The 24,107-nt window shown below is 40.0% G+C and overlaps 1 protein-coding gene across 1 annotated transcript in view; it reads left to right on the top strand.

Moving 5' to 3' along the window:
* LOC134679280 (structural maintenance of chromosomes protein 4) overlaps window positions 1-21,408 on the top strand; it is a 91,156-nt gene extending 69,748 nt beyond the window's left edge. Inside the window, exons 7-24 of the mRNA XM_063538181.1 lie at window positions 1,998-2,166; window positions 2,821-2,933; window positions 3,241-3,453; window positions 3,646-3,768; window positions 4,924-5,041; window positions 5,392-5,588; window positions 6,593-6,777; window positions 7,171-7,300; window positions 9,724-9,865; window positions 12,728-12,856; window positions 15,303-15,460; window positions 16,105-16,243; window positions 17,360-17,539; window positions 18,118-18,300; window positions 19,180-19,309; window positions 19,526-19,643; window positions 20,053-20,236; window positions 21,094-21,408. Of these exons, the coding sequence (XP_063394251.1) occupies window positions 1,998-2,166; window positions 2,821-2,933; window positions 3,241-3,453; window positions 3,646-3,768; window positions 4,924-5,041; window positions 5,392-5,588; window positions 6,593-6,777; window positions 7,171-7,300; window positions 9,724-9,865; window positions 12,728-12,856; window positions 15,303-15,460; window positions 16,105-16,243; window positions 17,360-17,539; window positions 18,118-18,300; window positions 19,180-19,309; window positions 19,526-19,643; window positions 20,053-20,236; window positions 21,094-21,258 (2,776 nt within the window). The 3' untranslated portion in view covers window positions 21,259-21,408. The remainder of the gene's footprint in view (window positions 1-1,997; window positions 2,167-2,820; window positions 2,934-3,240; window positions 3,454-3,645; window positions 3,769-4,923; window positions 5,042-5,391; window positions 5,589-6,592; window positions 6,778-7,170; window positions 7,301-9,723; window positions 9,866-12,727; window positions 12,857-15,302; window positions 15,461-16,104; window positions 16,244-17,359; window positions 17,540-18,117; window positions 18,301-19,179; window positions 19,310-19,525; window positions 19,644-20,052; window positions 20,237-21,093) is intronic.
* The last annotated feature ends 2,699 nt before the right edge of the window (window positions 21,409-24,107 follow it).

The following is a 24,107-nucleotide window of genomic DNA, read 5'->3' as shown; positions in this document are numbered from 1 at the left end:
AGTTATTGTTTATCGGCATATGCACACATGTACACAAATAAGACTGCTAAGAATTATGGAGTCGATAAATATTTCGTGGAGTGATTTTTAGACCTAATTATCTATCTATATAGACTCGGGTCTAAAATCACTTTACCGGCAGGCGATGACCGAATTGTCAAACGTTAAACTTTTGACAACCAGAACTATCTCATAATGTACGGGGCCGTACAGCGACATGTACAGTCGCCATCAGATATATCGGAGCGGCCAAGGTGTTCACAATATCTGAACCCGCGCTCTAACGCCTTGACAATAGGGGCGTGTTCAGATATTTGTGAGCACCTTGGCCGCTCCGATATATCTGATGGCGACTGTACTCCAGCTCGAGGCGTAACTTTTTCTTAGACTACACTTATTTTATTCTTCTCTTCTATTTATTCTACCTATAACAGAGATAAATATGTACTTATGTACAGTCCGCATCAGATATATCGTAACACACCTTTGATACCATAGAAATAAGGACGTGTCCCGATATATTTGGCCACTTTGGCCGTCACTACCGGGGGGCACGGCAGTGCCCCCGCCAAGTCGAGCGCGAAGCAAACACTGCCGTACCATCCTTTACTGGAACCATTTCGCCGCATTTTCAGGCCCCTATTTGAGAACCTCTGGATAAGACCAGAACGCAGAAATTTTGGTCATCCAGTAAGCTATAATCACATACTTAAAATCCAAAATTTCAAGTCTGTAAGTCATTTAGTTCCGAAGTTAAGCGAAAGCAAAGTTTCGCATTTATGAAACTCACTCATGATCATCAGAATAGAACTAGTACTTCCCATAAACTCAGAGAGCTGAAATTTGGTACAGAGTTAGGGTTTAATGGCCACATAAAGGGAAAACCTAAAAATATTGCAATATCAGTCACGTTTTAAAGATCTAAGAACGGCATAAGTAAGTTTGTAATCCCATATAAATATATGATATTACAAAGTTACTGTTGCAGTTCCTACAAATAGTAGGTAAAGTAAAGTAAAGGTACACTACGATGTACGATGTGAGTATGAATGAAGATATGTTTAGTTATGATATGTGTATACATAGTATGGGTATGAGTACCCGAAAAGAAGGACTGCCTACAAAAAGAGATGAGATCCCATCAAAAACATTACATGTAAAAAGGTGCAAGTCTCGCAACGCTTTTACTACAAAAAAGTTTTGAGATGTAATGTGAAACCAAGTCGGTTATTTTAATCAGTGCCAGGGGGTTTCTACAAAAAGAAGTGAAATCCCACCAAAAACATTCTGTAAAAAACTAGCCAAGTCTCGATGGAGCTGCTTGTTTATCTCTAAAAAGTAATGAAATCTAGACAAAGTCGTGCCAAGTCTAAGGTTCCTTACTGCGATTTCTTTATTATTATAGTTAATGTTGTGTGACTTGGCCGTTGAAGGGTACACAAGGGTACAAAACCAGGTGCTCCATGACACCATTGCACCAATCTGTCGCCAGAACCGCTACCCATTGACGATGGAAAATTGCCACTTGGAAAACGTTGATTCAATAACCAGTCAATTGTAGGCTTGATAAAGCTGCGTATTTCAATAATACTTAACTATGTATGGGCGAGCTTGAAACAAACACTTCTTTTGGTGCAATGGCAGATTGGTGCAATGGTGTCATGGAGCACCTGGTTTTGTACCCTTGTGTACCCTTCAACGGCCAAGTCACACAACATTAACTATAATAATAAAGAAATCGCAGTAAGGAACCTTAGACTTGGCACGACTTTGTCTAGATTTCATTACTTTTTAGAGATAAACAAGCAGCTCCATCGAGACTTGGCTAGTTTTTTACAGAATGTTTTTGGTGGGATCTATTTGATGCTGTACTATTCTAGGTACAGTACCTAGAAGAGGTAGTAGGAGTAGGGCTACCATGCTACCATGTTATTTTATAATGAAACACTCAATCCGTTGCTTACCGTCATGAATCACAATTCCACTGTGTTAACCAGGAAATACGACGACTTATCGAAGAAGAAGGAGGAGTTCAGTCAGAAGCTGTCAGTGTGCAAGAAGAAAACGGTCACCACGCAGGCGGACATCACGCAAGGGAACAAAAAGAAGAAAAACCTCGAGACACTCATTGAACAGGAGAAAGGGAAACTGATTGAGCTGGAACTGGTGAGTAATGATGGATTTTGGAGTTTGGACCAAATAATTGAATAAATATAATATGTAGTTGACATTTCGATGACCCAATATTACATGGTACTATGTTACATTTTCAAGATAGTTGAAATACGACTTAATGTCGCTATGACAATGTTCAAATTTCAGTTCGATAAAAGTGAAACATAGAACCCTGTAATTTCTTTATATCTAAAGTGCTTCTCTTACATACATATTGCCACAAAGCAAGTTTAAGAGATAATCTCTTGTCAGTTCATTCCTTCCAGTCTTATCTCCCCAATATAAGATTTCATCATCTTACTGTGCATCTGCGAGGTTCTTTGTTTGATCTATTTAGGAAACTTCTCCTTGGCTAACCCTCCCCCGATGCGAATAAATCATAATTAATCTTACATTTCATTTTTAAATACTGCTTCGAACTTTCGATTGTTATTAATGTGCTGACAGACTTGAGTGTTCACTTGTAATGAGCATTCACGCGAACATAAGAACGCCGAATGCTAGGTGTTCTACTTGAGTGAATGTCTATCAGCATTCAGCACATTTATACTCTACATTAGGTACTCCGAAATTCCCTTATGAAAATATACGCCTAGGTTTGTCCTTTGGCTACTGACACCTTCTATAAAAATAACTGATTATTAGGTGCCAGAAAAGAACGCCAAGGAAATAGAAGATTGCGAGAGTCTGCTGGCCAGACATCGGGAGAACAAGGTGAAAGCCGAAGAGGAACTGCAGACGGTCATGGCCAGCGTCAGGTAAGATATACCACCTTATTGCGAAGCCATAAGGTCCACCAATGGTCAGTTGAAATTGTTATTAGTAGGGAACCGACTTCTTAGTGTAGCTGGTAAAAACGTTTTGGCCCACTATTCTTAATATGGCGTTGGTCTTGGATGTCTTATACGATGATATGATGTTTCTGAAGTAAACCAATGTTTATACATTAACGGAGTTTGTACCCCTTTTTGGAAGTAAAAGTCTGAAAAAATGTCTCTAATAGCGTCACTGATTAACTTCTGTAGTTTAAAATATTTTCTATAATTTATTCTATTTCCCATTTAGATCTAAGACGCAAGGCCTCCAAGAAACAAAAGACAAGCTGCAAGCTAAAATGATCGAGCTAAAGCGGATTGTAGACGAAGCGAATAAGGACTTCAAACTGAGGGAATCCGAGCTCAAGATCTACCTCAGCACGGAGACGAAAGAGACGGAGAAGCTGGAGAGAATGAAAGAGAGCTACGAAAAGGCGGCTAGGGACTTGACTGAGAAGAAAAGGTAAGTAGTGACCATAATAACAAAAGACAGGCTGCAAGCGAAGATGATCGAGCAAAAGCGGATCGTCGACGAAGCCAACAAGAACAAGCCTAAATTCATCGTTCGCAGACGTTTCTACTTGTTAGAAATTAAATTAAAATTGGAAATCGTCATCTACAACTAATTATCTTACCAGAAAAAATTATATTGCAGTTTGCAAGAAGAGCTCGCGTCCACGGTACCGACCAATGAGAAGCAACTCACGGACCTCCAGTCGCAGCTACGAAACATGAAACAGGAGGAAACCACTGTGCTCACAGAAGCAAGGACTCTGAGGTAAAGTACGTAGAGCGACGTGAACGTCAGCTGCCGCTCCGTTAGTGGTGAAAGAAACGTTCGCTACCCGATAAGGTTAAAGTAAAAAAGTAGAAACTTTATAAGTTAACATTGAAGATTAAGGGTCTCCCCAAATATATCGACGCGCATTCGGCAAAAGCCGATAGGAAAAAGCTTTATGTCCGCGCAATAAGAGCGAAAAACCGGTCGACGCGTCCGGCGTCGTCGGCCGTCGCGAGCCGAGCCAAACGACGACTTTTTCGCTCTTATTGCGCGGACATAAAGCTTTTTCCTATCGTATTTTGCCGATTCCGCGTCGACATATCTAGGGGAACCCTAACCCCTTTAATCATAAACACGCCACAAACCTTAATTAGCTAATAATCTGTCAATTCGACTTATGTATTTGTAAGAAAGGGATAAAACAAAATTTAACAAAATCAGGCCTGTAAAGTTTTATGAATAAGGTGGTAAATGACTAACGCATTATGCACCTAACTCGGGGATTTATTCATATCTATAGATGTACTTAGTGCATAATTGTTTTCCATCGTATTTTCTCGGAAACGTTCCTATTTGTCATGCTACTCCAGTCAACGTCAGTACTTTTTGTACCGAGACTGACTGAAATAGCAAGACATGTTAGTACTTTTCCGTGAAAATACGATGGAACATAATTATTATGCACTACATCTGTGTATTATTTTTCACCACACCAGCTCGGAAAGGCTTACATTGCACCTCAAAAACTGATAGCAAAGTTGCATTTTATTCACATGTGAGGCAAAGTAAACAAATGCAAATTTTGAGTTGTTTTCTTATGTTTGCTGGTAGAATTGACTTTTAAATGATGATTTTGGATAATAAATATTTAATGACATTCATTTGGATTTGATTTGGTTTGATTTTGTTTAATATTTCACATTTAATATTTGCTTCGGGCTGGTGTGGTGAAAAATTTTGTGTTTCATTTGGGGGCAAATTTTGTTTAACCCTCGTGCTTTGAAACCCTCTCAACGCTCAAGATTCCATTATTCGAACCACTCGCTACGCTCGTGGTTCAATTTTGGAATCTTTCGCTTGCTCGGGTATCAAGATTAGCACGAGCGGTTAAACAACAACTTTGCCCCCTTGTAAAACAAATAACTATTTCAGAGCTCAGCTAGAAGAATCTCGAGCGGCGCTGAACGCGAATCGCTCGCGCGGCAGAGTGCTGGACTCGCTTATGAACGAGAAGAAAAAGGGCAAAATGCCTGGCATCTTTGGAAGGCTTGTAAGTACATTTGTTAAATCGAGAAGTACCTACTTAAATTTAGAATTGTGCATGTAGACAATTTGTTCCTTTGATCTAGTAAAATCCTTCTAAATTTGTATCCATAAGGAAGTACTCATTGTTCAAGATACTAAGCAAGCTAAGATACAGCATCCGGCTTGCGATTTTATAATCTCATGCGTGTAGCTGCCAAAATAATACAATTAAAATTGTGACTTTGAAATAAAAAAAAATTGGATAATCAACCAGTTACAAATGCCGCTTCGAGTTTCAGATATAATATTAACAGTTTGTTTTCTTCTGTACCGCGATAATCCAGAGCATTTGAGTAACAAATTGTTCTTCCCCAGGGCGACTTAGGAGGCATCGATCCAAAATACGACGTAGCCATATCCACTTGCTGCGGTCCATTAGACAACATCGTAGTGGACACGGTGAAGACTGCTCAAGCTGCACTTGACCACCTGCGCCGTCATGACATCGGCCGCGCCACCTGCATCACGCTCGAGAAAATACAACATCTCGACTATCAGACCAAGAAAACATTGTAAGTACTTTTACTTGCTGCAACACTGCACCGATTTCTTTTTCATTAGCGTCCGTATATGGTGTGTAAGGCCTTATACGGACGACATGATATCGACAAGCAAAAGGCCATAACATTATAGTCATTGAACTCAGTTGAACCTGTATGTACGTATATAGAGCATAATTAATTGTATGATTGATTTTACTTTGAATACATTAAAGTATACAACAATACAAATACTTACTTACTGGTATCTTAGGATGGTATTCCATCTGTCCAATATCTTAGTCCAATATGTATTTGCGTCTCACATTTTGCTTAATGAGAGAGTGAGAGGCAATGCTCATTGTGCAAAGAAATTGGAAAGAAAGAAATGTGGTGGAATACCACCCTTACCTAAAGTCTATTTCAATAGAACTTGCTAACTATGTAAACAAACAACGTAACTTTGTTTTATCACTGTTTCTCTTTGAATTTTCACACCACCTCATCAAATACCATTGAAACCATACACATATGCACTATTGAAACGGTCCGTTCCGTAAAATACATAAATATATAACTGTATCTTGGATATTTAATTAAAAGTTTAAAATGGTTTCATAAGTTAGGTTATTAGGACCTGATGGAATGGCGGTTTTGTTTCTTTTAAATTCTACAATTGTCTATGATGGGTAGTGTTGTGACTAAAGTTTGTAATATAAACCCGCTACACACTACCCAATCCACGCTCTGTACCTATCGCCACGGTTATAAAATACATCAATAAATCATTCTTAAGTACTAATTTGTCTTCTGGTCGTGATTAAACAAATTAAAAATAAGTAACTACTTGTTTTTTACTTTTGGTATTTTATTATTCGATATGGTTTGACATTAGTAAAGTAGTAAGTAGGAGTCTTGCCCATCACTAGTAAATTGATCATACAGAGACAATTTCAATATGGCGGTTTGTTTACATAGTTAGCAAGTTCTATTGAAATAGACTTTATAAATTAAATTTTTCCGTGTTATTATTTCAGCCCAGAAAACGTACCTCGTCTCTTCGACCTGATCACAGTACGCGACGAACGCATGCTACCAGCATTCTACTTCGCGCTCCGTGACACACTCGTAGCGGACAGTCTCGACCAGGCGCGGCGCATCGCGTACGGCCGACAAAGACACCGTGTCGTCACTCTGGCTGGCGAGGTTATCGAGATATCCGGTGAGTGGTCTAACCTATAGGGACCGTGTAAAAACACTGCACAGAACACAAGCTTGGCCCTCTAAGCGAAAAACGAAATTTCGTGTAAAAGCACTGCACAGAACACAAGCTTAGAGGGCCTACAGCGAAAAACGAAATTTTATTATCTTCTTCACTATCGCTCTTCCATATTTGTGCGATAAAAAGGGAAATAAGGAAATCCCTGTTTATTGCCGCGAAATGTAAATGTTAAGTTTATGTTATCGATGTAGGCCATAAGTTGGCAGACGCGCACGGTTCCTATACCCATAAAATATCAAAAGCCTGCTAGCGACTATGATAGGTATTGTCATTGGATATTGTAGATGGTCCTTAGTCCGCCCGGCATTTATATTCAAAATGATCTCCACACAGGTACCATGTCGGGAGGCGGTCGAACCATGTCTCGAGGTCGCATGGGCAGCTCGGTCCAGCAGGACACAAACGAACAGGACCCCAGGGTTCTGAAGGCTAATGAGGAACGGCTGGCTGCGCTTGAAGAGAGGTAAGCATTTTACATATTACATACATACATACATAATATAGGACATTCTTACACAGATTGACTAAGTCCCATAGTAAGCTCAAGAAGGCTTGTGTTGTGGGTACTCAGACAACGATATATATATAATATAAATATCTACTTAAATACATAGAAAACAACCATGAGTCAGGAACAAATATCTGTGTCATCTCACAAATAAATGCCCTTACTTGGGATTCGAACCCAGGACCATCGGCTTCACAGGCAGGGTCACTAGGCCAGACTGGTCGTTAAAATTTTACTTTTATATGTTCTTCGACTGTATAGCTTGATACTTTCTACAACAACTGGCTGGAACATGCAAATAATCGGGCGTTATGGAAAACCAAATTGAAAGAAAGAAAAATAGCTTCGCATTTTTACATACATACATACTTTAGATACCTAGCTAACGTTAAAAAAACACATATGGTGTACTACACAATTATACATATTATATACCATGATTTGTCCCCGCCCGACATGACCGCCGCTATACATGAGGCGGGAGAGATGGGAGTGAAACCAAATTTCATTAGACATACTTCCTTCTCCTTTACTTGGCTCATATAACTTTTCTTTGGTCTGCCCTCTCTCTCCATGTAGCATGTGGCATGTAGGGGCCGTGTCGTACCACTAAAGGGCTGGCTTCGGACCGACCAAGGTGGAGACTAGTGATGTGACGAGTCCACTTTTTTTCAATTCGAATCATTCGAATTGATTCGGCCACTGATCCGAGTTGAAATTCGAGTTGACTCGACTCGACGGTTTGCGTGGTTCGCGACAAGGTCACGGGCCGCGCGCCGCCAACTTGAGTTGAGACGGCGAGTCAAGCGGCAGTTGTTGTAAACAAAATTTTCAGGGCACCGAATTAAGGTTTATTTTTGAATGGCCATACTAGCGGTGAACTCGACTCGGGATGGCAAATCAAGCGGCAGTTGTAAAAAGAACCTTCGGGGTACGGAATTAAGGTTTATTTTTAATGGCCTTAGTAGCAGTGTGATTGCGTTGACTCGGCTCGGAGAGTTGGCGATTCAATTGCCGAATTAGCGGATCGGATACCAAGTTACCAGTTAGTTTAGTTGGCCGAGTTGATTCGAATTGCCAACAGTCTTGATTCGAATCAACTCATCTGTAGGTTGATTCGGATTATTCGAATCAGATAACTCGACTCGCCCTTCGCTAGTGGAGACAACTTCATCACGCTGCACCGACAAGAGCCCAGCTCTTAAATTGAATTAATGATATTAACTTCTGGGCGATAGCCTTGTATATTTGTTAAGGAAGATGTAATAGGAAAAATTCACAAAAGGGTGGAAATAAATGTCTTTCTACATGTTTGCCAACGCCGACTGAGACACAGCTAAAGCCCCGTTTCCATATCGCGCGGCAAACCAGCTTTTATTTTACTGTTAGATAAAGATAAAGATAAAAAATAGTTTATTCAAGTAGGCATATTACAATGCGCTTATGAACGTCAAATAAACCTTTACCGGCTCCAACCGTACACCTCTGCCCCGAGAAGATTTAAATCCCCCCTCAATTGGAGGAGGGTATCCCAATATGGGACCGGCAACAAACTCGGCGGGACACATCTTTTCAAAACATTATTACATCTTATAATTAACATGCATTACGAGTAATTAAGAAAAATACAATTTAAATTACTATAGAATTCATGCAATTATACTCAGTGAGTACATAACTTTATACAAATACGTAGCTCTTTCAGAAAACATATCAAATTCTTACAAAAGGAAAAGAAAATAAAATCAATAAAAGAAATGAGAATACATATTATATGAATCTGACTGATTGTTATGAGATGCTTTCATACAATTTGATGTGCTTTCTTACCTGAGCTGAGTCACCTTTAACTCCACACATAATACAATGCTTTTAATTGCTACTTGTCGTTATTACAGTTTCTGGTTTGGACCATGCATGTTTGTCTGTCAAGTAGTCCTCGACTCTGTAATAAGCCTTCAACATCAATGACTTTTTTAAGTAATTCTTAAGAGCTGGAAAGGGTAATCTTAAAGCATCCTCAGGTAACTTGTTATAAAAATGAATGCATTGCCCAACGAATGACTTCTGTACTTTACGAACACGAAACTTTCTGATAGCAAGCTTGTTTTTATTTCTAGTATTATAGTTATGGACATCAGAATTCTTAGTGAAGGAGTCTAGATTCTTAACAACATAAATAATACTATCATATATGTATTGGGAAGCTACAGTTAACTTCAAACTCGGGTAAATCCATCTGTCAGATTATGCGATTTTGGTATTAAGAAAAGGTAATAGGGTAGATATTTGCTGAGAGGGTCGAATGGCTTTACCCGAGTTTGATGTTAAGCAACACAATTGTAATAACTGTTCCTGAATATATTCGTTATTTTCAGACTAACAGCTTTGCGAGGCGAGCACAGTGTGATAGAGGAGAACGTGGTATCGCTGCAGCGAGGCACTCGCGAAGGGAAGTCCACACTGAACAAGCTTAACTTCGAACTGAAGAGTCTTGCCGAGCAAGTGCCCCTCTTACAGGTATCGCTTTTCATACCTTTTATAAATCGTTTTGGATATTATGTATTACAACATGGTATAATAATAATTCTGTGGCCCTAGTGAAAAGGGGTACAAGTCTCGCGCAGCTTAGGTGTAAAAGGGCATAAGTGTTACTTGGAACCTACGTCCTTTTACAACTGCGCTGTCCGAGACTTGTACCCTTATTCACTAGGGCCACAGATATACTCCGCCTGGTACAGTCGCTATCAGATATATCGGAGCGGCCAAGGTGTTCACAATATCTGAACACGCACTCTAACGCCCTGACAATAGAGGCGTGTTCAGATATTTGTGAGCGCCTTGACCGCTCCGATATATCTGATGGCGACTGTACTCTCTTCCCGTCTTTTCGTGGTCACGTGACTGACACAAGCCTACGTCATCACGCGACAGCGCTATATGATAATATGCGATAGCGCTATATAAAGTGGCAATGTTATTGTGACGTAGGCTTGTGTCACTCTGGGAAGAGAAGACCATGTTTTATTAGACTGGTATTACAACAAAAAAGTAATAAATGTTACAAGTGCTTCAATAGTTATTTGTACAACAAGAGATCAAAGTTTGATATTTCTTCAAGTGCTTGTTTTGAGTCCCGAGCAAGCGAAAGATTCTATAATAGATTCACGAGCGTAGCGAGTGAATCTAATTTAGAATCTTGAGCGTAGTAAGGGATTCAAAAGCGCACGAGATGTAAATAACTTTGATCTCGTGTATAGGTAAACCAGAACTTTGGGAGTATTGTCAAGAGGGCGCTCGTTTTGAATTTTATATAGCAACAATTTGTATAGTGGGGACAATGGAAATTGGCAGATGATTTTTGTTTTATTCCGACAATTTTAATAAGTGCGAAGTTTGATGTTTGGATATTTCTTCGGTTTTTATGCTTAAATGGCTGGCTCGATTTAGATAAAATGAATAGCGTAAAGTCAATAAGTAACGCAAGAGTTATAAGTAAGAATTTATATAGATAATTTTATAAATAAAATTATTTAACGTACCAAATATGTTCTATTCAGCATAGTTGAAATCGGGATCTAAATATTCTTCAATCATCAAGGAATTTGACTCGTTCTCAACATTATACTCAAAATCGGGATCTAAATATTCTTCAGCCATTAAGAAATCTGAATCGTATTCTGACTCTGACTGACTAGACTCGCTGCTAGAATCAGACCCAATAATTTATAGACGTATATATATAAATGATTCATCTAAATATACTATAGGTCGGTTTTTTCGTCTAATGCTGGCAATTTCAGTTAAGTATTTTTCACGCCAAGCAACAATATCAAATCTTTCTATTAAAATATATCTCTGGCTTCGGCATTTTTTGAATTTGTACCCCATCTTGTGCAATAACAGTCTTAATGATTCTCTACCCCGTGGGAAATTTATGTCTTCTTTTAAAACAGTCCACAATTTTTTTATTGTTGGTATATCTTTTTTTACGCTATAAAATTCGTGAATTTTACGACGTATGACACGTAAATCAATATCATCCAAATCTATTTTCCTTTTTTGTTTTATTTTTTTTAGGTTTGGTCGTTTAATTCCGCCCTTACGCCCTTCGCTAGCAATCCGTGATACCGATGCATGCGATACACCTAATACACAAATCAAATTATTACAAGACATCAACCAAATCGTGACGACGTGACTATAGTGACATTTGTCCATAAGTTTGAAACTTACCCGTCAATTCAGATGCTAATTTCGTTATGTTTTCTAATGGAAGAAATTTCTCTCCCGCACGTTTTTTTTTGAATAAATAACTATATACACTATTTACAACTTTTTTCTCTGTAAAATCTAAAACTTTCGGCATGATTATTGCAGTCTAATAATAATTCACACGAAACTAGACAAAGCAATGTTTACATTGTCAATATTGACAACTATCATAGAGGGTAGATGTTGTCTATTATTAAAATTGTTGCCTTAAAATTGTTGCCATTGCTAGAAATTAGTGCCAACAAATTTCCGTAACATGGCGCACCCTCAATAGATCCTGGTTCACCTATAGTACACAAAATTTTTCACCCTAAGCAGTGAGAACATACCTAGAGGGACAGATATAATAGAACCCAAGTATATCGAACTTGTATTAGACATTAGACCCCGCATGTTGAAATGACATTTCACTATAAAAGTCACTTGAATGACATTTTGTCTCACTCAGTGAGCAAAATGCGATTTTGCTCACTCATACTGTCTCACTAAGTGAGCAAAATGCGATTTTGCTCACTGAGTGAGACAAAATGACTCAGTGAGCAAAATCGCATTTTGCTCACTGTTTTTAAGAAGCAAAGTACCCTTGTTCGAGCTGCTGAGGTGAAAAATCAATTGTTCAGTTTGCCTGCCAAGTCCGGTCTCAGTTTCAATATAATTAATCAGAAAGAAACAAGTCAATTGAAGCTTATTGTTAAGAGTAGCCAATTACTAGTCTGTACAGATGGCAAATATTAATGTAGGGTTAAATTTTGTTTCTTAAGGTGGTTCGCTTTCCATACAAAAAACAATTGCGTTATGTTAAGTAACTACACAGGATTGCTACATAAATATGTGCGCATCTATCTACTTCCGAATGTTTATTTGCGCTAAATTGATAGTAAAACTTTGTTTTATACGAAAATCACGCAAAATACGTTTTATTTTTTATCAATGCAATACCAAATACTTATGTAGCACGCAAATATTTATGTAGTAATAGTGTGAAATTACTTAATATAACGCAATTGTTTTTTGTATGGAAAGCGAACCACCTTAATCATGCAAGCTCTAGTGGTTTTGCAAGATTATTTGTCTTTGTTATAATGTAACCATGTAACATTTTAACAGAACCAAGTACGACAACAAGAGACTAAAGCGGCCTCGTCCCGTGTCGACGAGGCCCAGAAGGCGCGGCTCGAGGCCGCCGTCGAAGAGGCCAAGGAGAAACTCGATAAGGCCAAACGGGACGCTGGCGAGGTAAGACCTTTATATGAATCTAATTAATAATTTAGAGTATAGTCACGACACAACCATAGCATAAAAAACCGAGCAAGTGCGAGTCAGACTTGCGCACGAGGGGTTCCGTATACCATTTCGTAATATCAGAAAGACAGACGGACAGTGAACTCTTAGTAATAGGATCCCGTTTTTACCCTTTGCGTACGGGACCCTAAAAACTGTCACTGTCACTTTTCGATTAAAGGAAAAGTCACTTTTATGCTAGCCATTGTGGAAGTAAATTGAATGTTTCGAAAATGCAGTATACTTAGTACACTCAGCGTCAAAAAAATCGCACATCTTAACATTTTTCTTTCAAGCGGTTTTAAACCTTATATTATATTAGGCAAGATAAGACTATGGGGCCTTATTTGAAAGGTTATGAAACCCTCTATGGGAAAATGTCGTAAAATGGACGATCTACTCCATACAAAAAGAAAATTTTCAGGAAAAACGAATCGACGTGTATTCAGGTTAAAATTGCAAAGAATAAAAACAGTACAAAATCAACAGATTCAGAAAAAACAAACTTAAAACTAAACTCAAAACCAAGTGCTACCTCCTCTTGCCATCCGAGTATAGCTTTCATGTGATCAGTCATGACTGTCATGAGTGCCACGATGCGTTTTTGAGGAAAGTTGTTCCACTCCTCAATAATGGCGTTTTGAAGCCTGTCGAGAGTGGCAGGAGCAGGATCAGACGACCGAACCCGCCGGTTTAGCTGATCCTAGTGATGTTTGATTGGGTTCAGGTCAGGGCTCCTTGCTGGCCACTCAATTACGGTGATCCCAACCTCCCACAGTTAGTCTCACACAACCAACGCAGTGTGACAGCGGGCGTTGTCATGCATAAACTGGAAGTTGGGTCCAACAAAACCATCATATGGGATCACATGCTCCTCCAAGAACACCGCTATGGAACGCCGAGCAGTCAGGGATCCCTGGCTGTGACCACCTTCAGTGCGGGAAATGCACAGGAGATCAGTTTACTCGTCGATCGAAATGCCGCCCCAGAACATGCGAGATCCGTCCCCTAAGCAGACGGTTTCTTCAGTGCAGGCTTGCTTAAATTGATCTCCCTGCCTCCTATACTCCCCCCTGCACCTATCGTTGGTGTAAAGGCACACCCTCGTCTCATCGGAAAAGAGGACATTCCTCTATTGTTCAAACGTCCAATCTTCGTGCAGTCGGCAAAATTGCCTCCTGGCTATTCGATGCTATTGCTTTAATTGGGGACCTGTAGCAGCTCTACGGGGCAACATTCTCTTCTCTTCCGGCTTTCTTCCGATCGTTGAGATGCTTATCGCTGTTTTTGGAGCTGCTTGAAGCTGCTGCTGCAGCTCAACAGCCTCGGAGAAACGGTTCTGCAAAGAGTTCGATACAATGTACCGGTTGTCTTTAGCGGAAGAGCAGCGTTGTCTTCCAGATCCAGGCCTCCTGATGTAACCACCAGTCACCTGGAACCCCAGCAACACTCTACGCACTCGGAAACCGCTTATGTTAAATCTTTCAGCAACTTCTTACTGCCATAGTCTTGTTTGCAGCAGTGCCGCCTCTTGAGCTGCTCCTTCTGGCCTGGTATCCATGTCCAAGGGTTTTTTCTTGCTGTAACGGTTCATTAGTAACCTCAGTGATCTCTGGAGAGCGAATAAACCATAACTAACCTTTACCCTCCATTTTATACCGGTCCCGGATTGCACAACAACGGACCGATTAAAATTGGATCTCGGCCCTTTTTTAACCAAAACGCTTATGTTCGGCGATGGTTGTTTTTACGGACAATGACGATTTATCTTCTTAAAGTTCATTAATTGCGCTTTCAAATGATACCAATATTGATAAGGTACAATGCATTAGATAAGAGCTATATTTGCTTGAAATGAATTTTTGGCGAGGTGCGATTTTTTTGACGCCGAGTGTAGTTGTCTATTCTCCAAAAAGCAGCTTTGCACTTGTAGTAATCAACATGGGAGTAGTTTTTAGGGTTCCGTACGCAAAGGGTAAAAGCGGGATCCTATTACTGAAACTCCGCTGTCCGTCTGTCCGTCCGTTTGTCTCTCACCAGGCTGTATCTCATGAACCGTGGTAATTAGACAGTTGAAATTTGCACAGATGATGTATTTCTGTTGCCGCTATAACAACAAATACTAAAAACAGAATATAATAAATATTTAAGTGGGGCGCCCATACAACAAACGTGATTTTTTTTGCCGTTTTTTGCGTAATGGTGCGGAACCCTTCGTGCGCGAGTCCGACTCGCACTTGCCCGGTTTTTGGGTTTTCAAGGGATTTCATCATGTTATGGGAATCGCACAACACGCCCAGATCAACATTTTAACAACAACAACTAATTAACTGTAAGAACTTTCTATCGTGGGTCAGAAATCAGTTTGTTCGGCTGTACACTAACCCCAGCCCTATTCTAGGTGGAGAAAGAAGTTCACGGTGTGGACGCCCAAATCGCAGCCGTGGCCGGCGGCAAGGTGAAAGAACTGCAGAAGAGCGTCGACGACCTCTCCAAGAAGATAGATAAGGTGTCCAGCGAGATCACCAAGCTGAGGGTCGCTATTAACACTAGCAAAAGGTCGGTTTTCCTTTAACAATTCCTTGTAATGCATTCAATAACCTAGGAAAGTATCTCGGCCGTGGTTGGTCGCAAAGTCAAAGAGTTGCAGAAGAGCGTTGATGACCTGTCCAAAAAGATAGATAAGGTGTCCAGCGAGATCACCAAGCTGAGGGTCGCTATTAACACTAGCAAAAGGTCGGTTTTCCTTTAACATTTGTTGTTAGTTCCTTTATAGTGACATCTCAAATGAACACAGGGATGTTGCCTGACAAGTCACCAGTGTAGTCTTTCGAACTGTCAAAACAACAGCCATTATTTTAGTTCAGTCAGAAGCGGTTATGAAAGCGGTTTCATCAACACATTTTCTTAAAAATAGCAAAAATATATTCCCATATCATCTTTATATCATGTCATTAAAATCTACATTAATAAATAAGCATGTGTCCACGAAAGAGACGATTAAAGTAAAGTATTGAAATAGTAACCCGCCAACATAATCAATCAATAAATCGTCGGGTGACAAGCAAAAGTACTATCAAAAAATTTAAGTAACAGTGCACTTGTAACACGGTTCTTCTTACACTTGTAACACGGTTTATTGTCCAATAATTTCAATGGTGTTAGTGAGTTTTGCTCGTCACCCGACGAAATGAATTTTTCAGAAACGCCAAAAAGTCCAAAGACAAGATAGCGCAAATGGAAGCAGACCTCACAGAGAACGAGCGCAAGCTGGAGACGTGGAACAGCGAGAAGAAACAGCTCACTCTCGACAGCGCAGAGCTGCAGAAGTTTATTGAGGAGGTACGTGTTTACATGAAAATTACAAACCCACATTTACGCCATTCGTCTTATACAAAAAACCGAGCAAGTGCGAGTCGGACTCGCGCACAAAGGGTTCCGTACCATAATGCAAAAAAAGGCAAAAAAAAACGGTCACCCATCCAAGTACTGACCCCGCCCGACGTTGCTTAACTTCGGTCAAAAATCACGTTTGTTGTATGGGAGCCCGACTTAAATCTTTATTTTATTCTGTTTTTAGTATTCGTTGATATAGCGGCAACAGAAATACATCATCTATGAAAATTTCAACTGTCTAGCTATCACGGTTCGTGAGATACAGCCTGGCGACAGACGGACGGACGGACAGCAGAGCCTTAGTAATAGGGTCCCGTTTTACCCTTTGGGCACGGAACCCTAAAAATCACTCGCTTACTATATATGGCCTAAAACCTTTAAAAGAATGCCTGTTAGATTGGAAACTTACACCATGGCTCCTCAATAAGCGTAAAGTAAGCGTATTCCTCGATTACTCACGACTAGAGTCTGTGCGGAACTGCGGAAAGAGACTCGTAGAATGTATGAACACATGGGCTGTATAAGTTTAGTATTCGTGTAGAATAGTTAGTTATTTGTATAACAAGAGATCAAAGTTTGATATTTCTTCGAGTGCTTTTTTTGAGTCCCGTGCAAGCGAAAGATTTTGAGCGATAGAATCTTGAGCGTAGTAAGGGATTCAAAAGCGCACGAGATGTAAATAACTTTGATCTCGTGTAGTACACAAAATCTTTCACCCTAAGCAGTGAGAACATACCTAGAGGGACAGAGATAATAGAACCCAAGTATATCGAACTTGTATTAGACCCTGCATGTTGAAATGACATTTGACTATAAAGGTCACTTGAATGACATTTCGCATTTTGCTCACTGAGTGAGACAAAATGACTCAGTGAGCAAAATCGTATTTTGCTCACTGTTTTTAAGAAGCAAAGTACCCTTGTTCGAGCTGCTGAGGTGAAAAGTCATTAATTCATGGCATTTATTTGTAGACCATTTATTGTAGTTTTTAATTCATCATTTGTCCATACTTGTTGATGATTGTGTATTGTTTAATTTATTAAATCTTCGATCTCTTTCTAGCTCGACGAGCAAATCTCCGACGGCACGGATGCATTCTCAGAGCTGAAGAAAGAGATAGCAGGACTACAAGCCAAGCTGAACAAGTACAAGAGCGAGCAGATAGAAGCTAAGAACAACGTCACCAAGATGGAGAAGAGCATCGTTGACTTCAGGGCGAAGATGCCGCAGTTAGAGCGAGACGTAAGTGCTATCTATAAACTGATCGGCGAAGGAACGCGGAAGAAGATATAGTATGAATTTTTTCAAATGCTATTCGTAAAAATCATTTGAGAAAATTCAGACTATACATACCTAGTGCAGATCAAGGCCAAGAATAACGAGACCAGATAATTTTAAGCGTCTTGCCCGCGTAGCTACTTTTGCTGCTGACTTATTTGATTATTTAATCCTTTGATGTCAATCCAAAATAATTGAAATATGTAATTGATCATTATTATTTTGGAGCATTTCAGGATATTGTTTACCAGTGTAGATTACTCTCCTTCGAATCAGGAGACGCCTCTTTATAACTTTAATAGTTATTTTGAATGTCTATTGTCATTGTTTTTTCATTTAATTAATTAATGTACGAACGCGAATTGTCAGAATATTTGCAGGTATACGAGTTTCCTTTTCTATGTGAATGGTCAAAAATATGCACAGAAAAATAGTCGCCTGCTTTAAATGCCGAAAAAAAAGTCGCAATACAGGAAATAAAATGCGTCTGTACGGGACTGCCCGTGAAATGAGAGATTTTTTGACTTTAATTTTATTTCCAGTTACGAAACCTGAAGCTAGAAGACCCAGGAATCGAAGGAGTGCCCGGCATCGAGCCACCGGACCCCCTAGCAACACATACTGCTGAAGAACTAGAAGAAATGGCAGTAGACCAACTTAGGGAACGATTGACGGCTCAGCAAGGGCGCCTGGGAGACGCTAAACCTAATCTCCAGGCAATACAGGTGAGAATTCCTTGACACATATATAGTAAGCAGCAAATAAACTGTGTATCATAGGAGTGCCCGGCATCGAACCACCCGACCCTCTAGCAACACATACTGCTGAAGAATTAGAACAAATGGCGGTAGACGAACTTAGGGAACGATTGACTGCTCAGCAAGGCCGGCTGGGCGACGCTAAACCTAATCTCCAGGCAATACAGGTGAGAATTCCTTGACACATAGTAAGCAGCAAATAAACTGTGTATCATAGGAGTGCCCGGCATCGAACCACCAGAACCTCTAGCAACACATACTGTCGAAGAACTAGACGAAATGGCGGTAGATGAGCTTCGGCTGACAGCGCAGCAGGTTCGGCTGAGAGATTCTAAACCTAATCTCCAGGCAATACATGTGAGAATTCCTTGACACATATAAGCATCAAATAACTGTGTATCACAGGAGTGCCCGGCATTGAACCATCAGACCCTCTAGCAACACATACTGCTGAAGAATTAGAACAAATGGCGGTAGACGAACTTAGGGAACGATTGACTGCGCAGCAAGGCCGGCTGGGCGATGCTAAACCTAATCTTCAGGCTATACAGGTGAGAGTCGTTTGACAATGATATAGGCTAGATAATATGGTAGTACATGAGCTTCAGTAGCCCGGCAAAAGAGTGGCGCGACAGTATCTCACTCGTGAAATAGGTTACCCGTCCCTCTTTAATTAATACAGGTAGAAAAAGGCGGCTACTCTTATCTCGCAGACGAGATGCTGTTGCCGGCTGGGTGATGCCTAAACCTAATCTCCAGACGTATTGCCTGACATTCGATCGGAGATATTTTATCTCAATCTGAAGAATAATTACTGTCTTATTACAAAAATCTTTTTATTCGCAGGATTACAAAGCGAAAGAGGAACTGTACCTAAAGCGCGCGGCCGAGTTGGACCAGATCACGGCACAGCGCAACGAGGTGCGCAACGGATACGACCAGCTCAAGAAGAGACGCACCAACGACTTCCTAGCAGGTATAGTATATTTCGAAGATCCTACTTCCTATACAGACAGGGTGAAATTTCTAGAAGGTATGAAACCAAATTTACTAGCACGTTACGAATATCATAGTTATTTAATGTTGGGTAAGTGAAACACTGGGGCAAGAGAAACTCTTTGTAGGGAATTCCCATACTGTCCTTTTGCCCCGAAAAAAAAAATTACCTACTTATAAGAATCTTTTATTTTAGGTTTCAACACGATAACGGCGAAGCTGAAGGAAATGTACCAGATGATAACTCTTGGCGGAGACGCGGAGTTGGAGCTGGTGGACACCCTGGATCCCTTCACCGAGGGAATTACCTTCAGGTAAGTAATATATTTATTTTGATAGTTTATCTGTAACAAAAGTGTCTTAATTTCTTTGGCAAGGCAAACTTCTATAATATCCGCTCCTAATAACGTCGCTCTTCACATATCTCTATCAGTTTTCATTATGACATTGATGCATCAAGGCGGTTTGTTTACAGGTGGCCTACCGCGAAACGCGAAAATCGAACTTTCGTTACCTGCCTCTCTATCGATCGAATAAGCAAGAGTGATAGAGAGGCAGAAACCGAACTTTCGATTGTCGTGTTTCACGGTAGGCCATGTGATTGAGTTTGTGACGCCACTACGCAGAGTTTGGCGTAATATTCCCTATTGTGTCGCTCTAAAGTTTTTTTTATAAAATATGTTTAGTGAAGAAACTTTATACTAATTTATTTATTATCCCCAGCGTCCGGCCGCCGAACAAGTCGTGGAAGAACATCTCGAACCTGTCGGGCGGCGAGAAGACCCTCTCCTCGCTCGCGCTCGTTTTCGCGCTGCACTACTACAAGCCCACGCCGCTCTACGTCATGGACGAGATCGACGCCGCGCTCGACTTCAAGAACGTCTCCATCGTGGCCAACTACATCAAGGTGGGTGCTGTGTGTGACGAGTGAGACAGGTATACAACATGTCGAACCTGTCCGGCGGCGAGGAGACCCTCTCCTCGCTCGCGCTCGTGTTCGCGCTGCACTACTACAAGCCCACGCCGCTCTACGTCATGGACGAGATCGACGCCGCGCTCGACTTCAAGAACGTCTCCATCGTGGCCAACTACATCAAGGTGGGTGCTGTGAGTGACGAGTGAGACAGGTATACAACATGTCGCACCTGTCCGGCGCGGCGGCGAGAAGACCCTCTCCTCGCTCGCGCTCGTGTTCGCGCTGCACTATAGTAAGATTGCCGAGCACGATGCATGTTTTATGTGACAAGCGAATATGTTACGAGTCAGACAGATATAGTATCCGCATGTGCCGTCCTCCAAACAAGTCCTGTTTCAACGCCTGGGCGCCCTACACACTATAGATCGGACGAAGACATTCCGAGCGCGCGAAGCGTGCTTTAATGAATGGCGCTTGCGGCTCTTTTTACACTGTAGCTTAGTTTGCGCACTCTGACAAATGCTATAAGAACGGGCAAAGCCCGACATGCGCACTCTTACATAGCGGGCGCCTGCGGTGCCCTTCACACTATAAGATCAGGCGAAGCCCAACATTTAGAGAGCGCTCTCTTACATAGATAGATAGATAAATCATTTATTTGACAGCTGCAATGACACAGTATAAGTTTATACAAACATCATAAAAGAAAGAAACCTACCCTCCTAGTCCCTAGGTCATAAGCGGCCTTTGCAATAATTTTTCACGCCACGTTTCACGTCTGTGGCTGTGTCCCTGATACAGCCTATCCCCAATTTTTATGTTATAAAACTGATTTGTTTGTTTCTCAGGAGCGCACCAAAAACGCGCAGTTCATCATCATCTCCCTCCGCTACAACATGTTCGAGGTGTCGAACCGGCTGGTCGGCATCTACAAGACCGAGGACTGCACCAAGTCGCTCACCATCGAGAACAAACTGCCCGAGAAACCTCACGAGGATATTGCCGTCTCGTAACATGTCGTACGAACAGAGTGAGATGAAATTAAGGAATTCGGGCAGGGTAACCGCCCTAACATTTAGCCAGCTGTTCTGATATCGGTCACTTAATCGTCAAGTTAGTTGTATATTAAAATAAATAGTCTAGACCAGGGATGTAACGGATGTGGTTTTATCGGAACCGAAAACGGAAACAAATGTTTACAATTTAGTTTAACGGAACCGAAAACGGAAACTGAACGGAAAACGGAAACGGAACCGAAAACGTAACCGGAACCAGAATCTATTAAAACCAAACATTCTAAATATTAAGGCGCTCTTATACTGGAGTTTTACGTTTTCAAGGGGGTGAAGCAGACGCAGCGATAGAATAGACAGGGGGGCACCCCGCGCGCCCCGCCGCACGATTCCCGCGCAACACGTCTACTTCCTTATTCTGTCGCCATCCGTATTCTGGTTTGTTAGTTCCGAAATTTCTTCGGAAATTTATATTGAATATTTTTTATATATTGACGAAATAAATAAAATTAAGATTGTTTATAGGCTAATTCGTATTTTGATGAGTATTTAATGAAATTTACTATGGTGGTAAGTATAGATAATTATATGTAGAGTATTCCACAGTAAAATAATAAAAATCAATCATTTCTAATCACGTTTAATTCCACGTTGTTTTATAATTCATGTAGTCTTGTGTGATATAATACGCTTTAGAAATCGATACTTTTGGGTTCAATTGGCGTAAAGGACATTTTGGCGAAAATGAGTTATACATATATACAGTTTTATTCAAAATTCCAAGCGCTTTCGTTCTGTATAGTTAAAATTTCAATATCTCAATTTGTTGTCAATTTTATACTATGATTTTGGAAAAACACCTTAGCTCAGGGGGCGTAAATGACCAGTTATAAATTACATAGTATAGTAAAAATAATTGTTATAAATTGTATTGATAGACATAAATAAATAGATATAGATGGTAGGACAGCAGTGATTATGCTGAAGTAATTTAAACAAATAAAAAAAAATATTTTGTGGCAAAAATTGTTTGTAAGTACATTACGCCCTTTTTCTAATAAGACAACCATAAAAAAAAGAGACGTAAGGGACACTCTTCTTAAAAACAGTCGTGTTTTTTGGCGTACCGGATATGCTGTTCTCGTAAATAAGTATTGTATTATAAGTTCAAGCAATTGGTTCAAAAGAACTCAAAAAGTTAAGAATAAGCCATAAATACAGTCATCCGTTTATTGAAACAAACAAAAGGTATGATTTTTTTTTCTCAAAACCAAACCGTTTTTGGCTCTCCTAAAAATCGCGTTTTGTCCGTTAAACCCTTTGAGCCTACGGTAGTCGATGTGTACCGTAGTTGGTAACGAATACACCCTGAATTTAGAATAAAAATGTCTGAGTATGTCACTTACGACCCCCTACTAAACAAGACTCACTAAATTATCAAAAATGTCATGGTCGTAAAGGACATTCATAGTGTTTTTGACCAATTTTAAAGGACATTAACTTCTTTCGTATTGAATTTATAGATATGATCGCTAATTTAGGTTAAAGAGACTAACATTTTGAATATTTTTCCAATACACATCAAAAATATAGCTCGATAAATAAAAAAAAATATATCAACATTAAACAAAACATCGCAGTTATTCGCGTCTCCTGAAAAGTAGCATTTTGTCCTTTACGCCAATCGAACCCAAAGGTATCTTCAGTCTTGTCTTGACCGGGCGCGTGCAATATTACACTGGACTGCCGAGATAAGCGAGTGTTCAATAACTAATTTGCGTACGATTTCCTATTCCTAAATGATCGATTTAAAAGTAATGTTAAAAATAGGCTCATATTAATTGTTTTATTGTATAGTGGACATAATATTGTCTATCGTTCGGAAAATATTTTATTGAACTTGCCGAGTTTTATAGTATGAATGTACTCGGAGCCATCTATGAATGTTTAGGTAACCTGAGAGATTTAACTAGTCTTCAAGTGTGATTTCATTTAGATAGATTAACCACATTGTAGGACAAAAGTTCGATAGTATCGATACCATTGATAAAATATGCTGCTGTCGATCGTATAAGTTGTCAAACACAGTCCTTAATAATCCCCTATCCTCCTAAGGTCCAAGGTCCTACCTCTCATTTATTCAGTTCGATGAAATTTAAATCATAATAATATTCAATTGGAACAGTCGTTCAATTTTCATTTTTTTTGTAATAATGGATATTCTTGTATAAGATATATGTGAAAGCTTTTTAGTATTAGAATTTTTAATCAATAGCCTTACCACGACTTTGACACTGACATATTCGCTAACGTCTGCGTAACTTACTTTCTATACATCATCGAGTATCTTCTTTGAAAACGATTATGAAACAATTAAGTAAACGAATTAATTTAAACCGATTTGGTCATTAAATATTAATTACTTCTTCGTCCAGATACGTTTCAATCTTTTTAAAGTGCTTGGAACGAAGTTTTTTTGTTTTATATCAACGAGTTAGTGTAGCCGAGCTCATGCAATGACAGAAATAATTAAATTACACACAAACAACCACTTCCACTGCTCAGGGATGAATAATAACAGGCATAACATATCCCTGCGCCCGATCAAGCTGCATCTCCGATGAGAATCGGGATAGCGAGGCGATGGGCAGTCGCTGATACACTTGTCTTGTTCTCTTAATCAACAAAAAATGCGAATCAGAAAGGTACAGAGTGTATTATGTACAGGCCAGTATGTTGTCGCAGGGCTATAAGAGATTCTACTGCGAGTAAAATAACGATAGTTGCTGAAAAAACCTGAGCTGAGGTTTCTAAGTTAAAGGGCAAACATTACATTTTAGTAATGAAGG

Source organism: Cydia fagiglandana, chromosome 2 (genome assembly GCF_963556715.1).
Source record: "Cydia fagiglandana chromosome 2, ilCydFagi1.1, whole genome shotgun sequence".
NCBI classification, from domain to species: domain Eukaryota; kingdom Metazoa; phylum Arthropoda; class Insecta; order Lepidoptera; family Tortricidae; genus Cydia; species Cydia fagiglandana.
This window is presented reverse-complemented; position numbering and strand designations above follow the sequence as displayed.